This window comes from Periplaneta americana, chromosome 12 (assembly GCF_040183065.1).
Source record: "Periplaneta americana isolate PAMFEO1 chromosome 12, P.americana_PAMFEO1_priV1, whole genome shotgun sequence".
NCBI lineage: Eukaryota > Metazoa > Arthropoda > Insecta > Blattodea > Blattidae > Periplaneta > Periplaneta americana.
In genome coordinates this window covers 166,955,327-166,979,474 of record NC_091128.1, presented here as the reverse complement: position 1 = coordinate 166,979,474, position 24,148 = coordinate 166,955,327, and the positions used below count along the sequence as shown (strand labels likewise).

Below are 24,148 nucleotides of genomic sequence, written 5' to 3'. Positions count from 1 at the left end.
TGATCCAGCAATTCTAGAGTTGAAGCAGCAGTGTGTGGGCGGGCACAGATTTTGTAGTATCCAAGATGTTGCGACACAATTTCACCAAGCAAAGAACGAGAAATGTCAGGAAAGGCAATATGCAATTCGTCGAGTGATGTGCGCCTGTCTTGCAAGATTCTGTCGTTCACTTTAGTCTTCAGGTCTTCTGTGATGAGTGATGGGCGTCCGGGTCGAGTTTCATCGTGGACATTTGTTCGCCCATTGTTGAACATTTCGCACCATTTTCTCACATTTCTTTCATTCATTACAGTATCACCATACACTTCTTCTTTCAATTGCCGGTAAATTTCTGCAGGTTTCAAATGTTGGGCATTCAAAAATCGAATCACACTCCTCACCTCACAGTCGGCGGGATTATCAATCACGTCGTTCATTTTGAAGTAACACAAAATGCACAATGGCGACTTTGTTGCAACCAGTACTCACAACATTATGAGAACACATGTTAAGGAAGCCAGTTGACCTTCAAACAAGGAAGGGGAGTCAGCTGCGCGGCGGGTATGCGCGAACGGTCGTTATTTCCTGGATCCCCCTCGTATTTGAAATACTATTCTTTCAAGTATTTTGTATTTGTATTTGAAATACTTGGATGTCAGAACTTTGCCCAGCCCTGTTCATACCCAGTTATGAGCTGTGCGTAATTTCAATCTTTCCCCTTCAGTCAAAAACAACTCAGGCTTTACTGTACTCCTGTTGCACATTGTAAGCCTGTCTTCCATTGGAACTAATCAAATATTTCAATAATTAAATGCATTTAAATATATATCATGTATTTCAAGTAACAAAAAATATAAGATAGCAAATATATATATGTATATCACACTTATGGAATGACATCATAGCTTGAAATGTTCAAAGCACAGCCTTATGCATCTCGTCCTGTAGGAACCATTCCCTCTTCTCAGTCACATGGTCACGCCAGTAATCTGCAACAAACCAGCACATCTTGGCATCAAAATAACTGGCCGGCCATTGCAAACGAAGCCATGCAGACCTGCCAATCAAGCGTGCCATCTGTTCCAACAAACGAATCCAAGCAGACTTGCCAATCAAGTCCTGTAGCATGCCATCTGTGCCACCAAACAAATCCATGCAGACTTGCTAATCAAGTCCTGTAGTGTGCCATCTGTGCCACCAAACAAATCCGTGCAGACTTGCTAATCAAGTCCTGTAGTGTGCCATCTGTGCCACCAAACGAATCCATGCAGACTTACCAATCGGGTCCTGTAATGTGCCATTTGTGCCACCAAACGAATCCGTGCAGACTTACCAATCAAGTCCTGTAGTGTGCCATCTGTGCCACCAAACAAATCCGTGCAGACTTGCCAATCAAGTCCTTTGGCATGCCATCTGTGCCACCAAACGAATCCATGCAGACTTGCTAATCAAGTCCTGTAGTGTGCCATCTGTGCCAACAAACAAATCCGTGCAGACTTGCTAATCAAGTCCTGTAGTGTGCCATCTGTGTCACCAAACGAATCCATGCAGACCAATCGGGTCCTGTAATGTGCCATTTGTGCCACCAAACGAATCCGTGCAGACTTACCAATCAAGTCCTGTAGTGTGCCATCTGTGCCACCAAACGAATCCGTGCAGACTTACTAATCAAGTCCTGTAGTGTGCCATCTGTGCCACCAAACGAATCCGTGCAGACCTAAGGCTGGTTCACAATAAACCGGGAACGAGAATCGGAACGAAAACGAATACGGTAAAATTGTTAAAATGTGTACATTTAAATGTGAGCATTCACAATTAACGAAAAGATTGCCCGAGCCCGGGATCAGGAGTTGGCCAAGTTTCAACTTTGGCGTTCACATTTCCGATCACAGTCCACTAGATTCATTCTATTGCCATCTAAAAGCTATTTTGTCGCCGTATATTTTGTAGCAAGAAGACCGGGAAATAACCTATGCATTATTTTGTTCTGTGCTGTGCATCATGGAGCAAGTTTTATTTGATGAGATTCTAATATTGAGTGTTGAGGAAAATCCTCACGTTTACAATAAGCGGCGCGCCTTGTATAAAGTCCTGAAAATGAAAATGAAGGAGAATACGTGGCTTTCAATAGCTGCATCGTAAGTGAATCATATTTTATTACTGTATTGGTTGTATTACACACTACATATTCATGCTTCAAGTCAACAACTACTGTTGTGTTCATTTTTGTTCTATTACAAATGTTTCTTCTCTAATTATTTTACATTATGGTAGACTTAAAATAGGTTGTGATAATAAAGATGCATGGGCATATTTATAGTACCGTACCTAATGATATGTTTCAGTTGAAATTTCGAAGTTGGTTAACCTGTGTTTATGTTGGCTGCCTTGTACTCATAAGAGAACGCCATTGGTTAATTATACACATATAACATCAGAATACGTAATATCGACTTTAAATATCATTATTGACATGCATATCAATATGCATAGTAGTCTACGTTCTCGGTTTATTGGGACTCAAAAATTTTCATATTCACGTCCTCTGCTTCTCGTTTTCATTCTGGTTCTCGTTCCCTGTTTATTGCGAACCAGCCTTTACCAATCAGGTCCTGTAATGTGCCATTTGTGCCACCAAACGAATCCGTGCAGACTTACCAATCAAGTCCTGTAGCATGCCATCTGTGCCACCAAACAAATCCATGCAGACTTATAAATCAAGTCCTTAGCATGCTATCTATTCCACCAAACGAATCCATGCAGACATACCAATCAAGTCCTGTAGCGTGCCATCTGTTCCACCATACTCAAGAGGAAGGAGATCAGGTGCCACCACTGTATGCAAGGACTCCAAACTGCGTCCATGAATGTGAACCTGAAAATTCAATAGCTGATTTAACTCCCAGTAAAGTCAAAGTGAAGTTTTAAACAACTGAAGAGTACAGGGGAAAAACAATCAAAGTCACAGTTCTCATAAAGGTGATATCATCTAATTCAGTATATCACAGCAAGCTTTAGTGTTTTTTTCTTATCAAAACTAGTAAAGGAGAATTATCACCACGGATACAGCCATCCTTTCCTACTTTTTCAGTAGGAACAGCAATAAATTTTGCAGTAATATACTGAATTATAAGATGATATCACCCTTAAGAGAATTGTGACTTCGTTTTTCCCCTGTACTCTTCAATTATATAATTATAACGAAACATAACACAGATGTGAAACAGCCCTTAGGCATCGATTACATGGGGACAAGAGGATACATTCCCCTGAGAAAGTCATCACTAGAGGGGTATTATCCCCAAGGAACTCACTGCTGGAGAAATTGTCCCATACATTATAAAATTATTTATCATAAATATGTAAAGATAATTTATTTGAAAAGAACCTGGATTGCCTATGATCATTTCATCCAATCTCGGTCGTGTGCACTTTAAGTTTCATTATACAGAGCAATCCATATACACCTTTACAATTTCAATGACATAACTTCTGAACCAATAACAGCAAACGTGTGCAATCTGTTCTCAATTACAGAGTAACTGTGATAGATTCCTCAGAGTAAATGTTGAAAATATCTTTCACCTGGCCTTTGTAATGCCTCACTTTGACTATTGTGATGTTTCATATAGCGACCTAAGTGCTGAACTTTCTCAAAAACTTCAACGTGTACATAATGTCTGCGTCCGATTTATTTTCAATATCCGCAGAGACATGATCATATATCGGAATATTTTCTATGACTCTCCTGGCTCCGCTTGCAAGATCGACGTTTAGTACATTCTCTTTGCCTGCTATATCGAATTATACATGATTCCACACCCAACTACCTTGCCTCTCGGTTTACTCTCCTAGCTTCACATCATAATTGTAATACACGTTCACAGCACAATCTGTTGCTATCAATACCATGTCATCAGACATCTCTGTACTCAAGTTCTTTCTCAATAGCCATAGCCCACTCATGGAATTCGCTGCCGCTGAAAATCAGGGGTAGTCTTAGTCCTCAATTGTTTAAAATTAGATTGTTTAGAAATATTTTAAATGCACAGAATTAGTTTTTTTAGGTATAATTTTTATTTATTATTATTATTATTATTATTATTATTATTATTATTATTATTTCACACAGCCATTACTTTACTTTTCCATTAACACTAATATCGTCCACACCTGTGGAGTAACGGTCAGCGCATCTGGCCGCGAAACCAGGTGGCCCGGGTTCGATTCCCGGTCGGGGCAAGTTACCTGGTTGAGGTTTTTTCCGGGGTTTTCCCTCAACCCAATATGAGCAAATGCTGGGTAATTTTCGGTGCTGGACCCCGGACTCATTTCACTGGCATTATCACCTTCATCCCATTCAGACGCTAAATAACCTAAGCTGTTGATAAAGCGTCGTAAAATAACCTACTAATAAAAAATATAACACTAATATCTAGGTAATTGTCATTGTCTCAATGCAACCCGTGCTGTGCTGATCATACTAATTGTACTATTCCATTAGTTGAGAGATTATATTCATATGTATTAATTCTTTTTTTTCTAAGTTAATACTTGTATACTAGAATGTATTTTCCTGTTTATGAATATGTATTCTCTCTTTTTTTTATTATATATATTTCATTATTGTTATTTTAAAGTTAATACTGATTGTGTATATGTATTCAATCTCTCTTTTTTACTTAATTATGTTTATTATTATTTTTAGGTTAATATTTGTATACCGGTATGTATTTTTCTGTATGTGATTTGATCCTGGTTGAGTGGAAGAGAAGCCTGATGGCCTTAACTCTGCCAGGGAAGGTAAAACTATTATTATTATTATTATTATTATTAAACCTGCATCCATACACAACTGTACTCGTCAGACCATATTCCGAGATGTTTTCGAAAGTGTATCCTCGTCAATGTTGCTGATTTCATTCCTAATCGCCTCACAGAGTTCACAGTCTAGCCTTGTATACTCTGTCCTTGAGGTAACCCTATAAGAAGTCCAGAGAGATAGGCGATCACCGAAGAAGCTGGCTCATAAGCCCGATTTCTTTGCAGCTCTCTGACAAGTGCCACATGAGTAGCCTGTCTTCTGGCTCATTCAGCACAATGATTTCTTTGGTGAGTTCACTAAACGTCCTCGAACATCAACACAATCTTGACTCACTGCAGGTGTGTGTTTCCCACTCTTGTTGAGGAGCGAGCCAGTTGTCTGCAGCTTTCTTGCCAGCGATAAAATTGTTGTTCTGGTTGGAACACTGCGAACACCGAATTCTCTTCGAAATGCCTGAATCAAGGAATTTGTTTTCCAATAAGTTTTTACAATAAAAACATGCTGCCGAATTGAGAACTGCTTGTTCATGTTATGACTGTGAACTAATTACTAATAGTCAACAATAGTCATAATAGTGAACAATAAATGGTAGAGGTACAAATATAGATTCTTCAGAGCCACAGACATTATTAAACTAAATTTCAAGTTTATACAGTGCTACCTTCCAGAGGGAAATTACATATAACTCAATAAAATTGTTAAGATTTATATGGATCGCTCTGTAGTTCACAATGATTTCAACATCATCATCGGTTCTACAAAGGTTTCTTCTATAAACATAGGTGTTGATGCTGGGTTTCTTTGACAAATTCACAAAACAATGGGTATTAATGCCCAGTATATACAGAGAAAATATTGTGACAGCCGGGATACGATCTCGTGACTGGCAGAAGGAGGGCAAGGTCGGAGGTGGCTCGGCAAATGAAGTTGCGTGCGCATCTGCTTTCTGGGGCATGTGGTGTGGTGTAGAGAGACGGCGACCGCGGCAGAGAGGGGGGAGTAATGCGCCTACTACTGAGGGAAGAAATCTAGAGAAATCGAGAGGCGCCATCTTCTCGGCATCTTTAGATTGATCGTGAAATCGTACTTTCCGGAAACTATGGTTTAGTTATAAATATGACACGCGAGTGAACTTGAGTTAGTTGCAGTCGTTGCTAGTTTTGGACAGCAAGGCAGTCTTGTGTAGCAGTGAAGCCAGCTTCGAGACCGGAGCTCGACTTGAGTTGTGTCCGTAACTGTGGGAGCCGGAAGTCCTGAGTTTGAGTGCAGTGGACCGCAGTTGGGGGACCTGAGTTCGAAGTTCAGTGGACTGTCTCTGAAGGTCTGGGGTTCGAGATACTGTGAACTCGAGTGACTGAACTAGAAGAACTAGCCAAGGCAAACGAACTGAGAACTGACAGTTCTGATTTGTAAATAGTGCTTTGTGAACATTAGTTAAGGTTAGCAGTACACTGTTGTTCTCAATAATCCAAGTAAATTGCCATTGTCGTCTATGGAGTGCAATAACGAGTACTGTGTTACTGTGTGGAGTGGAAATCCCATTGTTGACGGGAGTGTTTACATTCAATTATAGAAAGTGATTATTGTTGTTCTAAATATTGTTGTTTTGAATAAAAGTTACAATATTAAAGGAAATAAAAAGTGAAATAATAGCTTTAATGGGAATTTGTGACCAAAATTCAATGAAAATACACCAAAAATGACCGAATAGAAGAAAAATCCTCTTAAAGGGAAAGACGGGTGAAATTTTGGTCATTTTCAGTCAAAAGTCGCATTTTAATTTTCTTGTGAAAAATGAATCAGCAATCTCTTAATTACATGTTGAGCAAGTTTAAATGCTCTGTGATGCTCGAAAGCATACAAATTACGCAATATGTAAATGACTGCACCCCTAAATTTTGATTTCATGTAAATTTTACAAGCTGTTTTCTCGCACTTTTCGGCAAATTTCGTCAGGTTCGAAGTGTAAAGGTTCTTGCAATTTTAATGCTAGGAACATGAAATTTTTACTACATGTTCTATATACTGTGGTTAAGAAAATAACGCATGGGGTTTATGTTAAAATGAATACTTTTTTAAATAAAAAATGAAATATTTAAAGTATAATGGCAATAGAAAAATTTTATTTTTATGTATGCAGTGGTTATAAAATTGTTTCCCCCCTTTCGTAGCAGTCCTAAAGATATAGGAAAACTAATACCTAATGTTTTTTTCTAAATATGCCACTGGTCTTTTAAAAAAATTTCAGACATTTTACTGAAAAATTGAGCGACATATTTAATTTTGAAATATGCAAATTTTTCAAAATATTATTGTTAATAACTCAGAAATTAATTGACTCACAGAAATAAAATTTCACCACATCGCTATCTATCACACAGTGATTATGTGTGCAAAAAATCAAGGATGTACCTTGAAAAATGTGGGAAATAAAAATTTCACCCATCTCTTAAGGGGAGAGGAAGGTATTTTTTAAAAATTGTTTCGTATTTGGTATGAAATATTAATTTTTTGTACGTAGAGAGCTCATAGCTGCGGCAACTCAACGAAATAAAAATATTTTGAAAAAAAGAAAATTATTATTTGAGGGCCCAAATTTGAAAAAAATATACCCAATGCAGGATTGTACTAAAACCGATATATCTAAACCGTTTTTAAAGATAGATTCAAACAGATTTTTGCAATGTATCTGCAAAAGCATGGTCTACAAACTGTCTGTAACAGAATTTTGATATAAGTCCCTATGTTTGTAAAATAAACAATAAAATTTAATAACAATTTTCTGATTTCCTTTCTTGCAAACAAACGGACGTATTTTTAAAATGAAATCAATTAACAAAATTCTGTTACAGAGAAAAGTTTCCTAAAGAATGTTTGTTCTAAATTTCATGCATGTATCTTTAATAGTTCAGAAATTATATCCATTTTTGTCTGGAAATGTAGCAAAAAAAAGAAGTTACTGGAAACCGATAAAAGCAGGCATTTGATTTAAAAATCCATAGCACAGGCAGTTTAAAAATGACGTCTCAAAATCCGATAAGGGCACAAATACACACAAAATGTTATGCAATGCATTCCACACACATCAAAGGGTATTTTAAAGAAAAAAATTTTTTTTGAAAATTTAATTTACCGGAAACAACAATAAAAGTGGACGAGTGATTTAAAAATCCATAACGCAGGAAGTTTAAAAATGACGTCTCAAAATCCGAAAAGGGCACAAATACACGCAAAATGTTATGCAATGCATTCCACACATATTAAAGGGTATTTTAAAGAAAAAAATTTTTTTTTGAAAATTTAATTTACCGGAAACAACAATAAAAGTGGATGAGTGATTTAAAAATCCATAACGCAGGAAGTTTAAAAATGACGTCTCAACATCCGATATGCGCACAAATACCCACAAAATGCTATGCTATGCATTCCACACACATCAAAGGGTATTTTAAAGAAAAAAAAAATTTTCGAAAATTTAATTTACCGGAAACAAGAATAAAAGTGGGCAAGTGATTTAAAAATCCATAACGCAGGAAGTTTAAAAATGGCGACTCAACATCCGATAAGGGCACAAATACCCACAAACTGTTTTGCAATGCATTCCACACATATCAAAGGGTATTTTAAAGAAAATTTTTTTTTTTAATTTAATTTACCGGAAACAACAATAAAAGTGGACGAGTGATTTAAAAATCCATAATGCAGGAAGTTTAAAAATGGCGACTCAACATTCGATAAGGGCACAAATACCCACAAAATGTTATGCAATGCATTCCACACACATCAAAGGGAATTTTAAAGAAAAAAATATTTTTTTTGAAAATTTAATTTACTGGAAACAACAATAAAAGTGGACGAGTGATTTAAAAATCCATAACGCAGGGAGTTTAAAAATGGCGACTCAACATCCGATATGGGCACAAATACCCACAAAATGTTATGCAATGCATTCCACACACATCAAACGGAATTTTAAAGAAAAAAAATATTTTTTTGAAAATTTAATTTACCGGAAACAACAATAAAAGTGGACGAGTGATTTAAAAATCCATAACGCAGGAAGTTTAAAAATGGCGACTCAACATCCGATAAGGGCACAAATACCCACAAAATGTTATGCTATGCATTTCACACACATCAAAGGGTATTTTAAAGAAAAAAAATTTTTTTCGAAAATTTAATTTACCGGAAACAACAATAAAAGTGGACGAGTGATTTAAAAATCCATAAAGCAGGAAGTTTAAAAATGGCGACTCAACATCCGATATGGGCACAAATACCCACAAAATGTTATGCTATGCATTCCACACACATCAAAGAGTATTTTAAAGAAAACAATTTTTTTTTTAAATTTAATTTACCGGAAACAAGAATAAAAGTGGGCGAGTGATTTAAAAATCCATAATGCAGGTAGTTCAAAAATGACGACTCAACATCCGATAAGGGCACAAATACCCACAAAATGTTATGCTATGCATTCCACACACATCAAAGGGTATTTTAAAGAAAAAAAAAATTTTTTTCGAAAATTTAATTTACCAGAAACAACAATAAAAGTGGACGAGTGATTTAAAAATCCATAACGCAGAAAGTTTAAAAATGGCGACTCAACATCCGATATGGGCACAAATACCCACAAAATGTTATGCTATGCATTCCACACACATCAAAGGGTATTTTAAAGAAAAAAAAATTTTTTTGAAAATTTAATTTACCGGAAACAACAATAAAAGTGGACGAGTGATTTAAAAATCCATAACGCAGGTAGTTTAAAAATGACGACTCAACATCCGATAAGGGCACAAATACCCACAAAATGTTATGCTATGCATTTCACACACATCAAAGGGTATTTTAAAGAAAAAAAATTTTTTTCGAAAATTTAATTTACCGGAAACAACAATAAAAGTGGACGAGTGATTTAAAAATCCATAACGCAGGAAGTTTAAAAATGGCGACTCAACATCCGATAAGGGCACAAATACCCACAAAATGTTATGCTATGCATTTCACACACATCAAAGGGTATTTTAAAGAAAAAAAAATGTTTTCGAAAATTTAATTTACTGGAAACAACAATAAAAGTGGACGAGTGATTTAAAAATCCATAACGCAGGACGTTTAAAAATGGCGACTCAACATCCGATATGGGCACAAATACCCACAAAATGTTATGCTATGCATTCCACACACATCAAAGGGTATTTTAAAGAAAAAAATTTTTTTTTGAAAATTTAATTTACCGGAAACAAGAATAAAAGTGGGCGAGTGATTTAAAAATCCATAACGCAGGAAGTTTAAAAATGGCGACTCAACATCCGATATGGGCACAAATACCCACAAAATGTTATGCTATGCATTCCACACACATCAAAGAGTATTTTAAAGAAAAAAATTTTTTTTTTTAATTTAATTTACCGGAAACAAGAATAAAAGTGGGCGAGTGATTTAAAAATCCATAATGCAGGTAGTTCAAAAATGACGACTCAACATCCGATAAGGGTACAAATACCCACAAAATGTTATGCTATGCACTCCACACACATCAAAGGGTATTTTAAAGAAAAAAGAAATTTTTTTCGAAAATTTAATTTATCGGAAACAACAATAAAAGTGGACGAGTGATTTAAAAATCCATAACGCAGGAAGTTTAAAAATGGCGACTCAACATCCGATATGGGCACAAATACCCACAAAATGTTATGCTATGCATTCCACACACATCAAAGGGTATTTTAAAGAAAAAAATTTTTTTTGAAAATTTAATTTACCGTAAACAACAATAAAAGTGGACGAGTGATTTAAAAATCCATAACGCAGGAAGTTTAAAAATGGCGACTCAACATCCGATAAGGGCACAAATACCCACAAACTGTTTTGCAATGCATTCCACACATATCAAAGGGTATTTTAAAGAAAAAAAATTTTTTTCGAAAATTTAATTTACCGGAAACAACAATAAAAGTGGACGAGTGATTTAAAAATCCATAACGCAGGAAGTTTAAAAATGGCGACTCAACATCCGATAAGGGCACAAATACCCACAAAATGTTATGCTATGCATTCCACACACATCAAAGGGTATTTTAAAGAAAAAATTTTTTTTTTGAAAATTTAATTTACCGGAAACAAGAATAAAAGTGGGCGAGTGATTTAAAAATCCATAACGCAGGAAGTTTAAAAATGGCGACTCAACATCCGATAAGGGCACAAATACCCACAAACTGTTTTGCAATGCATTCCACACATATCAAAGGGTATTTTAAAGAAAAAATTTTTTTTTAAATTTAATATACCAGAAACAACAATAAAAGTGGACGAGTGATTTAAAAATCCATAACGCAGGAAGTTTAAAAATGGCGACTCAACATCCGATAAGGGCACAAATACCCAGAAAATGTTATGCTATGCATTCCACACATATCACAGTGTATTTTAAAGAATTTTTTTTTTTTTTAAATTTACTCATTTTTCACCAAAAAATACCATCCTCTCCCCTTAAAAGGGAAAAATGCAAAAAGAATGCTTTAAGAGATATGAGGAGCATCGTTTCAAATCGTATTATGTGCCCCTTACAATTTTTTTACACGAACGACGGAAAACTGGATTACTCGTAAACCGGAGAAGTTTTCAAAACACTACACAAAACCACTTTTAAGTACTAATATGACGACTTGGAACCATCAGACTTCACAGCATGAAAGATAAATAAATAGAAAGTAACAAATTTAATTTCGTCCACTGGGGGACTTAATACGTTTTGAAATGATGCTCCTCATATATCTTAAAACACTTCACTTATCATAAAACATGTAAATACTACAGCAGCTATGTTTCTGGCTTACCAGGAGAAAGATGCAATGTCATCAAAACCCACAAAGCTTCCTCGTGGCTAAAATAGTACTCACTCGTTGTCGCAGCTTCTCTGTCATAAAGCGGCGGAAGATGTTCAACACCACATTAACGTAACGGGGAGCGTTGACGAAATCCAAGCTCTTGGTCCTCACCGGGTAGCAGTCCTGCCAGGCGTGCACGGCCTTCTTGACCACGTGCGGGGGCAGCTGCATGGCGTGGCCGAGAGTCACCCCCCTCAGGTCGAACACAGCAGCCACGCCGAATACTGAGATCGCTTCGTCGTCCTCCAGTGCCAGTTCCAGAGCCATCTTGCCAACTTTGAAAACGTCGCTCTGCCGGTGTTTCTTTGGGTTGTGTACAGCAACACGAATCAGCACAACTAGCCTCCCATGTGCGTCTCGTCGTCTCAGCGGAAGAAACACGCTAATGAAAATTAAAAGAATGAAAGTTCTCAAAATCTTTGTTTAAAGTTACATAGTGCGAGTATGCACTTACTTACTTACTTACTTACTTACAAATGGCTTTTAAGGAACCCGAAGGTTCATTGCCGCCCTCACATAAGCCCGCCATCGGTCCCTATCCTGTGCAAGATTAATCCAGCCTCTATCATCATATCCCACCTCCCTCAAATCCATTTTAATATTATCCTCCCATCTACGTCTCGGCCTCCCTAAAGGTCTTTTTCCCTCCGGTCTCCCAACTAACACTCTATATGCATTTCTGGATTCGCCCATACGTGAGTATGCACACTGTTTGAATCTATACTAACAATAAATCTGTAACCGAAATTTTTCTGGTAATTTTCGATTTTCCAAAAATTATTGGTCATTGATTAAAGTTCACGTTAACACTTTGTTAAAAACATAAAATTTACTCTGTCACACGTTAAAAGTGTTAAGATTGTTTAAAAAGGTATTTACCTTCGACAGACGGCCCGTTTCGACGCTATTTGTCATCTTCAGTGTCTCTTGAACCACTCAAGAGACACTGAAGACGACGACAAATAGCGTCGAAACGGGCCGTCTGTCGAAGGTAAATACCTTTTTAAACAATTTTAACACTTTTAACGTGTGACAGAGTAAATTATTGGTGTCAACATGTATAATTAATCCTGCTGAAACCAAAAATCACTTTTTTTTTATTTTTGTTTGTATGTCTGTCTGTCTTGGAAGTAAATCCCGAAAGACTAAGTATATGATTATGTCTCGTGACCAGAATATAGTACGAAATGGAACTATAAAAATTGGAGATTTATCCTTCGAAGAGGTGGAAAAATTCAAATATCTTGGAGCAACAGTAACAAACATAAATGATACTCAGGAGGAAATTAAACGCAGAATAAATATGGGAAATGCATGTCATTATTCGGTTGAGAAGCTTTTGTCATCTAGTCTTCTGTCAAAAAATCTGAAAGTTAGAATTTATAAAACAGTTATATTACTGGTTGTTCTGTATAGTTGTGAAACTTGGACTCTCACTTTGAGAGAGGAACAGAGATTAAGGTTGTTTGAGAATAATGTTCTTAGGAAAATATTTGGGGCTAAGAGGGATGAAGTTACAGGAGAATGGAGAAAGTTACACAACACAGAGCTGCACGCATTGTATACTTCACCTGACATTTAATTAGGACCATAAAATCCAGACATTTGAGATGGGCATGACATGTAGCACGTATGGGCGAATCCAGAATTGCATATAGAGTGTTAGTTGGAAGGCCGGAGGGCAAAAGACCTTTGGGGAGGCCGAGACGTAGATGGGAGGATAATATTAAAATGGATTTGAGGGAGGTAGGATATGGTGGTAGAGACTGGATTAATCTAGCTCAGGATAGGGACCAATGGCGGGCTTATGTGTGGGCGGCAATGAACCTCCGGGTTCTTTAAAAGCCAGTAAGTAAGTAAGTGAGTATGTCTGTCTGTCTGTCTGTCTGTCTGTCTGGATGTTTGTTACCTTTTCACGCGATAACGGCTGAACCGATTTATATGAAAATTAGAATATAAATTAAGTTCGTTGTAACTTAGATTTTAAGCTATATGGCATTCAAAATACTTTATTTAAAAGGGGGGTTGTAAGGGGGCCTGAATTAAATAAATCGAAATATTTCCCTTATTATTAATTTTAATGAAACATGTTACATAACAAAGGTTTATTTAAAAATGATTTCCGATAAGTTTTATTCTATGCAAAATTTTGATAGGACAGATATTTAAGGATATACAAGACTTTTAAAATAACAATACAATACATTTTCACCGCCGCCTCAGATTATAGCATTGTTGTTCCTGCAGTAACTCCTATGTGCAAAATATAAAATTTTTGAGTAGGAATAAAAAACACATTTATTCATTCCATGGCAATGGTATATAGGAGATCGTGAGTTCTTACATTTTCGAAAGAAAGAAATATAATTACATATCACTGTTCATGCTGTATCACTATTCAAGTTATTTGAAGGATTCAGAACCATAGTGGGTCAAGCGCCATTTACTGAAGACGTGGTTAAAAGTAAGTTATTACCATAATTCAATGGAAACCTATAGCAAGTAATATAAAGTATACACATTAAAACTAAATAATATGTTAATCTTCATTAAACTATGGTTGCATGTAATAACAATTAAGAAACATGTTAAAGGAATTGTCATTGCACCAAATGAGAGGTCTCTGGACCAAAATGACCGCATTTTAATTATTTAAATACAATTTCAATTAAGTAACATATTAAACGATTTATCCTTCTATCAAACACAAATGTTCCCTGGATTAAACGTCCTATTTTAATTATGTAATTACTTTATACTTATTTCTAACAGGTGTAGCGGAGAGCAAGGGTACGGCTAGTACAGAATAAAAACGTTTTCTGATATTATGCATGAATATTTGTTTTTATTTTGTCAATGAATTCAAAAATTAAATTAAAACCTCGAGTTATTAACCTGGCACAGGTCGCTATATAAGTACAGTGCACCCGCTTATTGTAATCACAGATAACGTTATCAATCGGCTATATATATACTGAAAATATGAATGATGCTTGTGCCATTTTGTGCTTACAACTCACCCAAGGCGAAGAAGTTCCTGAATTTCTGGAAGACAAGGATCTCTCTGGCTAAACCATTCAGGACAGCGAGCTCTCAGTTCATAGTAGTTACATATCTTGAGCTTTGTTCTCTCATGGTCAAATTTACAGCCACGCAGGAAACGCACCACATTTACAGGATCTAAAAGAAATAAGATTGATGAGCAAATTGCTGACTCTTTTCTCTATACTTTATCCAAATGTTAGGATGTCTTTCTTCTGATTTAATTTTCAACTGCAGTGATACAATCTCTCTTAAACTTGATTTTTTTTATTTGGTTACGTAACGACTCTGTATCAACTACTACGTTATTTAGCGTCAATGAGGTTGGTGATAGCGAGATGGTATTTGGCGAGATGAGGCAGGATTCGCCATATATTACCTGACATTCGTCTTACAGTTGGGGAAAACCTCGGAAAAACCCAACCAGCCTGAACGGGAATTGAACCAGTGGCCGAGCACAACTCCTGATCGACAAGCAAGCGCCTTAGCAAACCAAGCTACTTCGTTGGCTCTTGTTGACCCCTGTAAATTTCTTGGCCTTGTATTGGACAATATGTAATTTAGTTGATATGTAAATAAATTAAGGTGATATGTAATTAATTAAGATGATATGTAATTGAGTTGGTATATAATTAATTAAGGTGATATGTAATTACTTTAATTGGTAATAGTTGGGTGAAATAGAAGTACAGTGAAACCTGTCTTAAGCGGCCATCCGAAGTTACCTTGTAAAATGGCCGTTTTATCAGGTGGCCGCTTGATTAAGGTTGCGGTTTTTATGAATCAGCATGAAAATACTGAATTTCATTGACTTTTTGGTATTGTGCGAGTACAAAAATCATGCATATTAATGTCAGCCTCTTCCATTCTTGCAACTAGTCTTTTCAAAACTCGCTTGCGGTACCTCAGTTTAAATGACTGGATAATACCTTGATCAAGGAGCTGGAGGTGTGATGTGGTATTTGGAGGAAGAAACACCAATTTCACAGATCACATTGCAATTTTGTCGTTTAATATTCGAATTGAAATCGCATAGCCAATTCTCAAACAATAATGATGATATCACCCAAGCTTTATTGTTGGCAATCCACTTCACCTCCAATAAGCCCATGTCAACATTTTTCAAACATCTAGGTTTTAATGATTTCCCTATCATTAAGAGTGCTTCTTTTTCTCCTGCAGAATTACAACAAAAGAGCAGGGTTATTCTGTCTTTTGCCAACGTCCCCTCTTGACACTCTTTTTTCTCATAAAGTTTTGTTAGGGAGGGCCCTGAAAAAAAAAGCCTATTTCGTCAACATTGTAAATGTCTTTGAGTTCATATTCCGCAAGAATTGAAGGCAGTCTATTTTTTTCCATTCTTCAATAACATTGGTTGCAATGTCACCTCCTTCACCAGACACAGAACGAAATGCAATGTTATGCCGTTTTCTAAAGCACTCTAACCACCATTACTAGCAACAAAATTGCTTACATTTTGGCAATTTCAAGAGCTTTCTCTTGAATCATAGGCCCACTTACTGGCAATTTCTTCGCCCTCGGACACTTGAACCATTCGTAAATGAAATCATTCACATTACTAAACACAGATTCTCTCTTCCTTTTTTGGCCACCACGCTTATTTCCCTCCCACTCTTTTAATATTTCATATTTATTCTTAATTATACCGTTTGTGTCCTTAAACATTTTAATATTTCTGCAATTTTTCTCGCAGATGTTCCCTTCTCATTTTCTTCAACCATTTTTCGTCTCACCTCTAAACTTAACACCACTCTAGATTTATTGTTAGACATGATTTCTCTCTCAAACTAACTTCACAGTTCCTCTGAATCAACTGAATGAAAAGAAGAAACATTCGTAAAAGCTGGTCCAAATAGAGAAAGATAGAAAGAGGAGAAAAAAAAATAAAAAAATTCGAATGGTTAACTACTGACTTAAAACATACTATGACATTTTTGATAGAAAAAGTCCGTGTTTCAATCCTTTAAAAACGGGTAAGAATTTATAGCTGTCCAGGGTCGGAGTGAAAAGTGACAGAAGAATCATAAACAAGTAACCAACTAACCCCAAGATATGGAGGGTGTACTGTTGTATAAATACACTTAGCTATTGTCCCCTGTCCTCTAACCACCGAAAAAAATAGGTCAGACAGTATCCGTGAAAAGATTTTTTGTTGGAAAATGACCGTTATAGTCAGGTTCCAATCCAAATAGACCCCGGCCGCTGGCCGGGGCATGAGGTGGCCACTAAATAAAGAGAGAATTTGTATTGCTCTTATGGAAAATCCAATTGGTTCCAGAGAAATTTGGCCTTTTGACCAGGTGGCCGTTTAAATGAAGTGACCGCAAAGACAGGTTTCACTGTACTTATAAGTTAGATTTACTTTTACTTATCCTATGCGTTATTATAGAATAGTTTTTATTTATAGTCCTAGGTTTATTGCATCTACTATTTATAGATTTACGTTTATTTTATTTTATTTCATGTAATTGTAATTATTGTATATTATATATACCACCGGGTGTATATCCAATTGTAGTGTTAATAAATACATACATACATAATTAAAATTTCTCTTCACATTTGGAACATATTTGTACTAAAGTTAACAAAATACGTTTTGCTCTCAGGAGCTTAAGAAATGACACGAATGGTCATTTTTTTAAATTTGATGCCATTTTGTCCTCTAATTCTTCAGGTTTGAAATGGTGTCTGTTTCATGTAAATGTGATAAACAGTTTTCGATAAATAAACATTTAAGTGCAATGATGCAGATTTAACGAGCTCAGGTAACTCAAATGCCAACCCTTTATTTCCTGGAGTACTGATTTAATGACACATTGCCAAATTTAAAATAGTGATAGCTCTAAAATTATTTAACATGCTGACATGATTCTTTTTTTAAATTTAACAAACTAGAGCTTGAATTTATCAGAACATAATCTTAACTACCTATAAAATTAATAAGCGAGTATTAATAACACGAGGATTGATTTGTAAGTCATAGCAACTATTTTGTCGGCCTGGGTAGTGCAATTGGTATAGTGTTGGCCTTCTGTAACCGAGGTTGCAGGTCAATGGCATTTAAGTGTGTTTAAATGCATCAGGCTCATGTCAGTAGACGCTGATATAACTTTGGCAGTTGCGAGCATCGTTAAATAAAAAAAAAAAATACTAACTATTTTGTTATTTCCCAAAAATGTGCCATTGCAGAAAATTTAATATATATGTTTGAAAGTATGCTACATGAACTTTTTAATATTGTCACCAGATTAGGTAGGAGAGCATCATTTTAGATGTGATCTCGCTCCCTACACCAGAATAAATAAATATGTTAGTCATCTCATGACAGTGATGCATAATGAAAGTAACCAAAGTTGAAAAGCATTCGTACATTAAGATATCAAGAAAGAAGTGCAATGGGTTGAGATCTGGTGAGCACGGAAGCCAAACGTCTCGATGAGACAAGCTGCGGCCTGTATTCAGGCAGGGGTGGACATTTTGAACAGTTCATCTAAGGAAATGTACACAGAATACATCATAATAATGCCAGCAAACAAATGTACTGGAGTGCGCTCTGACCGTACTAGCAAGTCCCACTCAGAAACCAAGCATTTCCGGATCCATTTTATCTTGTATACATAGGATTCCATATATTTCTTTAATATTACAAAAATATATATTTCTGGCTTACGAAGAACTCTTATTATTTTTTATCCGTGGCACCACAGCCCTTGAACAGCCCAGGCCGACCAGCCGGCTACTACCCTCACGTTCACATGCCGAAGCAGAGATGGATGATCATCCAATCAGAATGGAATTCTGATCCCCCCAGCTTTTATAGTTGGCTTTCACAACCGGATTTCACTACCTATCGTACCTCCCCAAATGCATTACAATGCTGGGTGGACATCAGTCCCATACACTGGCCGAAATTTCACGAGAAAATTTCTTCTCCCATGAGAACCCGAACCAGCGCACATTCCGTAACGCGAGTCCTGGGCAAGATGCCTTAGACCACAGCATCACGGCGCAGGGACTTTACAAAGAATTAGATAGAAACTATTTTAGGTGCATTCAATAGCCAAAACTCCATCATTCAACACAAAAAATTTTAAAAAGCTATGTTCACTAGAACTAAATCTATGGCTGCTGTTTCAGGCAATTTTTTTTCTCATTTTTCACACACCTTAACAATCATCTCCCCTTAAAGTCTAGGGATTGAATTTCATTTTACATATTATCCAATTTAGAATGTATAGATATGAGATTTAGGACTCTTCTTTTCTAAATAGCTCTCATACATAAGGAGTATTTAGTTTTTTGTCTCTCCTGTAAAATTTTACTTTTTGGAAATGATATATTTTGCAATGATGTTCCTCATATCTCTTTGCCGTAATCCCTCTTTAATATAAAATTCTTCGGCTTTTTACTTTTCTTTTAATTCCAGTAAGAGTTATCATATTAAAACAGATAATCAATATCCCGAATTTAAGAGAAAACTTACAAATTAAACCAAACCCTTTAACTCTATTAAATATAGAATATAATCTAAATTTAACAGAAGAAATACTGAAATCAGAAGTAAACACTGAAATACTGAAACAATTGTCTTTAGAGACAATTAATATTAGGTACCCTCCACAAAACTGGCTTCATTTACACACCGACGGATCCTTGATCTCCAGAGAACAAGGTGCCGGTGCAGGTGTTACGTGCTGTCTCTTCTCACTTTATAGATCTCTTGGATATCGAACAACAAGTTTTGATGGTGAAATCATTGCAATAAGTGAAAGTCTCAGGAATCTTCTATGCCACATCAATAAATTTAAGAATGCAGTTATATTGTCGGACTCCAAAGCAGCTATTCTATCAATCGTCTCTAAACACACACCTTCATCTCAAACAGCAGAAATAACTAATATGCTCTCTCAATTAATATCACTCAATAAAAGAATTGTATTCCAATGGATACCATCCCATTGTGGAATCCTGGGAAACGAGAATGCGGATGCTTTAGCAAAGAAGGGCAGCACTGCTATTTACAGACCTGTTACTAAATCTACGTATTACTCTGTGAAGAGATTTATTAAATCTACATACTTAGACTTCAACAAACAAAATTTGATAACTCAATCCCAAGGGAAAAAATGGAACTCCCTGCATAAAATCCACAGTTAATTCCCGATTTACCACGAAAATCGTCTGTAGCTGCATTTAGATTGGCAACAGGCCATGATTGTTTGGCCAAACACCTGCATAGAATTGGAATATATCAGTCCCCTAACTGCCCATTGTGCAACTCAAACCAAGAAATGGATTCGGAACACCCCAAAATCTGTGCTTCAGTGGCTGGTCATGATAATATCTTTGAAAAATATTGGAGTGCAAGAGGTCAAATGACTTTATTGTCAAACGCTTGGCATTAGAAAACAACAACAACAACTACTTTACATATTTATGTGAATTTCGAAATATTTAAGAGCATAATATATGCTTCCATCTAATGCTGTCATAAGCCTGTTTAAAATGTATGAACAGACGGTGAATACCCTTATTAAACTCGAAACACCATAATATTTGTCTTACAAAACTTAATACATGATTGTAGTCACTAAACTACTGTATATTGGTTTATGATTCACAGTCATAATTAGAGTAGTAGACCATGAATAATAAAAAACAATTCATTTCATGTAACAAATGCTTTTGTGTTTACCATCTATGTAGTAATCACTTATAAAAACACTTCTAGCCGATTTAATTGTCTTCCATTTCTTTTGACACCAATAACAATTGTAAAACAAAGGTTGATATAGACAATCTTATCAGTTCCTTTATCTGTCACAATGACGGTGTAAAGAGTTTCTTTACCGTTAGCTTCTGGTCTTACACTGTTAATTAAATTAAAATAAAACTTACTAAAAGAATTCATCATTATCATCATCATCCTCACAGGTTATAATTCTTTGAAGAACTGTTATGGTCTACCAAAGTTTTCTTTCCATCGTTTTTTAGGACTTTCCAACACATAAGAAGTGAAATGTAGGCCTATTGCCTGATAATAGGTAATGGGTATATATATATATATATATAGGTAAATAATTTAACTTATTTTGATGTGCTGCATTTTTAACATGGACAGGTGTGTTTTATGGTATTTTACATACTTCTTCTTTCCACATTTTACTTGTGAAAAAATGATGCCGAGCATTCTATTGGTCCAATAACTAATCTAATTGTTAATAAAAATAAATGAATTATTAAAATGGTTTCTTTACAAAAGTCACGTAGCTAATGATAATTAAATTCCCTTGTTAAATTTTACTTAACGGAATTTTTAAGTGATAAAAAAATGTAAAACTTCTATATCGAAATTAAATCGTGAAATTTACAGCATAATTATTGTAGGCCTAGCTGAATATTATGTCGAGGTCATATCTTGAAAGAATTCATAAATTCTAATATTGTTTTTGCATAATTCTGCTGTTTTATGCGCTTAAATACCTTATATAAGCAAAAAAAGCAATAAGGTTTATAACAGGCATTTATAAACAGTAATATACGCCTTTCATTTAACACAAGCTGAACTGAAAATAATTTTTAATTTCAATTCCCATGTTTTACGATGAAAAGGAGAGATAGGCATTTTAAATCTCAGTGATAAACTTAATGCGACATGTAGTACAGACTCGTATGGCTGACATGATTTTACCAAGTCGCGCACGGATATGGGGCTGCGTCCTCAACCAGTTCACGATAACACGGATATCGGCATCACGCTGGTCCTCCCTCTCATGCAGATATTCAGCTGCGTGCTGCCTGGCTGCCTCAGACAATGAACATTTGTACACTTCACCATCGGAGGCCATTCTGCAACGTGAAACATGAGTTTGATTAGTCTTGTTTTCTGCAGTCAGAATTTACAGACTGCCAATTACAGAGATATGCAGTACAGTATCACAGAATGAAGACGCCTTAACCACATGCAACCACCGACTTTGGTCACATTAGAAGTCACGAACCAGAAGGCCGATACAAAAACCAAGTAATCTCCCATTAGACACCAACGTAGAACAAAGACTGCAATGTACAATTTCGGACATTTCACGGTGTTTTACATGATTTTGTTCGCGTTTGATTATTCATTTAGGATATTCTTTCCTTAGAAATGATTGTGGTTAAACTGTAGTTTGAAGGTAATGGGATTCGCCAGCAATAAGTTGTCAAAACACAAAGAAACTTGACCTTGTCAAATACAAATTAAAAGTTAGAGTTAAAAATTCTTGTATATCATAAAGAGACTTAATAATGAGCCAACTAGAGATAACATTTCTAAAGTCACCACTGCATAAAGTAAATAAATATTTGGTTATTTTATTAGACACTTTTATTGCCATTATTTCAACATTTTCGCTGGTTTTTGTTAGCCGATATTTTGGTTGATGACGGAGTGAATATTAAAACCAATATCATTAATGGTAATCAAGAACAAAATTGGTGCGAGTACTGATCCTTGTGGAACTCCATTCAGAATGTTAGGAATATGGCCAGTTTGTTGTTGGTTGGGCTTGCCTTTACCCCTCCCAAACATGTGATGATCAAGTGTTCCCAACCTCCACTGATGTCAGGTAGTAATTCACGAACAGTCATTGATCCTGTTAACTTAGCTGTAAAAGCATATCTCACAGAGAACAGAGTTGAGCATTTTTCACGCTCTTTTTTCCCTTCCTCATAATCCTTTCCTCTTCTCTACTGTGAAGTGTGAATTCAGACGTGGCTTGTGCTATGTGTTCAATGGTTCATTGAACCCCCTATACCAAACTTTGGTTGAGTTTTGCTTAAATCAATGTGCAAGTTACTTGCCAAGTAGGAATCGCTAAAAGTATGATTAAACACACTGGCAAGTGGTTTCAATGAAAGAATGGTGAGAGAGTGACGGGGTGTTACATGGCTCTTATATACAGGGAAGTCGCTACAACATTCTTGTAGTGACAGAGGCACGAGTGAAGTTCCTACTGGACCACTGGAGGGCGGTCGCTACAACTCTTGCACTCTCTATTTCTACTTACTTACTTACAAATGGCTTTTAAGGAACATGGAGGTTCATTGCCGCCCTCACATAAGCCCGCCATCGGTCCCTATCCTGAACAAGATTAATCCAGTCCCATCATATCCCATATCCCTCAAATTTATTTTAATATTATCCTCTCATCTACGCCTTGGCCTCCTCAAAGGTCTTTTCCCCTCAGGTCTTCCAACTAACAATCTATATGCATTCTTAGATTCACCCATAAGTGCTACATGCCCCGCCCATCTCAAATGTCTGGATTTAATGTTTCTCATGCTAGGTGAAGAATACAATGCGTGAAACTCCAGAACACGGATTGCACCCTTTTTCTCTACCCCCATCGCACCTACCTTGCAACTAGCGGTCAAATTTCGGTCCCCTACGACCACTTCCAACGGACTCCTAATGAATATTCACATGTTTATCACTGGGATTGTGGCGCTGGAAATCAATTTCGAACACATTTCAATTTTTATTATACAATATCAATGCAATTATCACTACAGCTCTCCCAGTGATCACATCGAGTTTCTACTACTCCACACTACAAAACTAAGGTATTTTCAGTGTTTGTTTTTAATTCCCAATACTGGCAATACATGACTGAAGCTTCACCACGTTATCTTTTCGGGATTTACTTCCAAACCTGTCGCTTTACTTGCTTCAAGTAAAATTTCCGTGTTATCCCTAAATGTTTGTAGATTTTCTCGTAACCTATTCACAACATCCGCATAAACAAGCAGCTGATGTAACCTCCAAACTCTCTCGGTTTTCTTGGACTTTACTAATAGCATATTCTAGAGCGAAGTTAAAAAAGTAAAAGTGATAGTGTAAGACTATAAACATCAATATTATTACTGTCAACGTGTCAGTGACTCGTTCCAACCTACTAGGAAATAGAACAAGACGGAGTTCATACCTATTGCAGATTCATTAAACAATACAACCTTACACAGCTTTAATCTTCCATAGATATCTTGGTATCTTACCTTTGTGTGGAGAAAAAGTATTTTAAAAGTTGTGTCCAAAAGAGATAAAAATTAATCTAAGTGACAGACATATCAAGTTCCTCAATCTCTTTCGTGTGTGTCAGTTCACTGAATCACTTTACCAACGATTTATCTATGTACCACATAATGCAAAATTTGGTTTTATTAATTTTAATTGACGTAATTTATCACTGATTGCTCACCATTGTTCACATCACAACTTTCATAATTACTCCATCCGCTACATGCAGGGTCACCAACTTCTACAATGAAATCACGTTGCCATTTCAGTAACAAACCAGAGTAAATTCTTTTATATTTTCCAGTAATAAACCGTAAACAGTCC

The 24,148-nt window shown here is 36.0% G+C and overlaps 1 protein-coding gene across 2 annotated transcripts; it reads right to left on the bottom strand.

Annotated features, from left to right (window-relative positions):
- Positions 1–794: 794 nt before the first annotated feature.
- Positions 795–24,148, bottom strand: pinta (prolonged depolarization afterpotential (PDA) is not apparent). Of its 2 annotated transcripts, none has more exons than XM_069842511.1 (6): positions 24,006–24,148; positions 21,458–21,615; positions 14,721–14,880; positions 11,713–12,082; positions 2,749–2,854; positions 795–968 (listed from the first exon to the last, which is right to left on the bottom strand). In XM_069842511.1, the coding sequence occupies exons 2-6, from the start codon at positions 21,612–21,614 to the stop codon at positions 895–897; spliced, it is 867 nt and encodes a 288-aa protein (XP_069698612.1). In that variant the 5' UTR covers position 21,615; positions 24,006–24,148; the 3' UTR covers positions 795–894. The 2 variants fall into 2 exon arrangements, with proteins under 2 accessions (XP_069698612.1, XP_069698611.1); XM_069842510.1 differs by having other exon boundaries at positions 23,803–24,058.

What these genes read in the sequence shown, in the direction of transcription:
- pinta (XM_069842511.1), bottom strand. Translation starts at nt 21,614, where the DNA reads ATGGCCTCCGATGGTGAAGTGTACAAATGTTCATTGTCTGAGGCAGCC. An exon ending in CCATATCCGTGCGCGACTTG is followed by an intron (nt 14,881 to 21,457) that starts GTAAAATCATGT and finishes TATTTCTTTTAG; the next exon opens with ATCCTGTAAATGTGGTGCGT. An exon ending in CAGAGAAGCTGCGACAACGA is followed by an intron (nt 2,855 to 11,712) that starts GTGAGTACTATT and finishes TTGAATTTTCAG; the next exon opens with GTTCACATTCATGGACGCAG.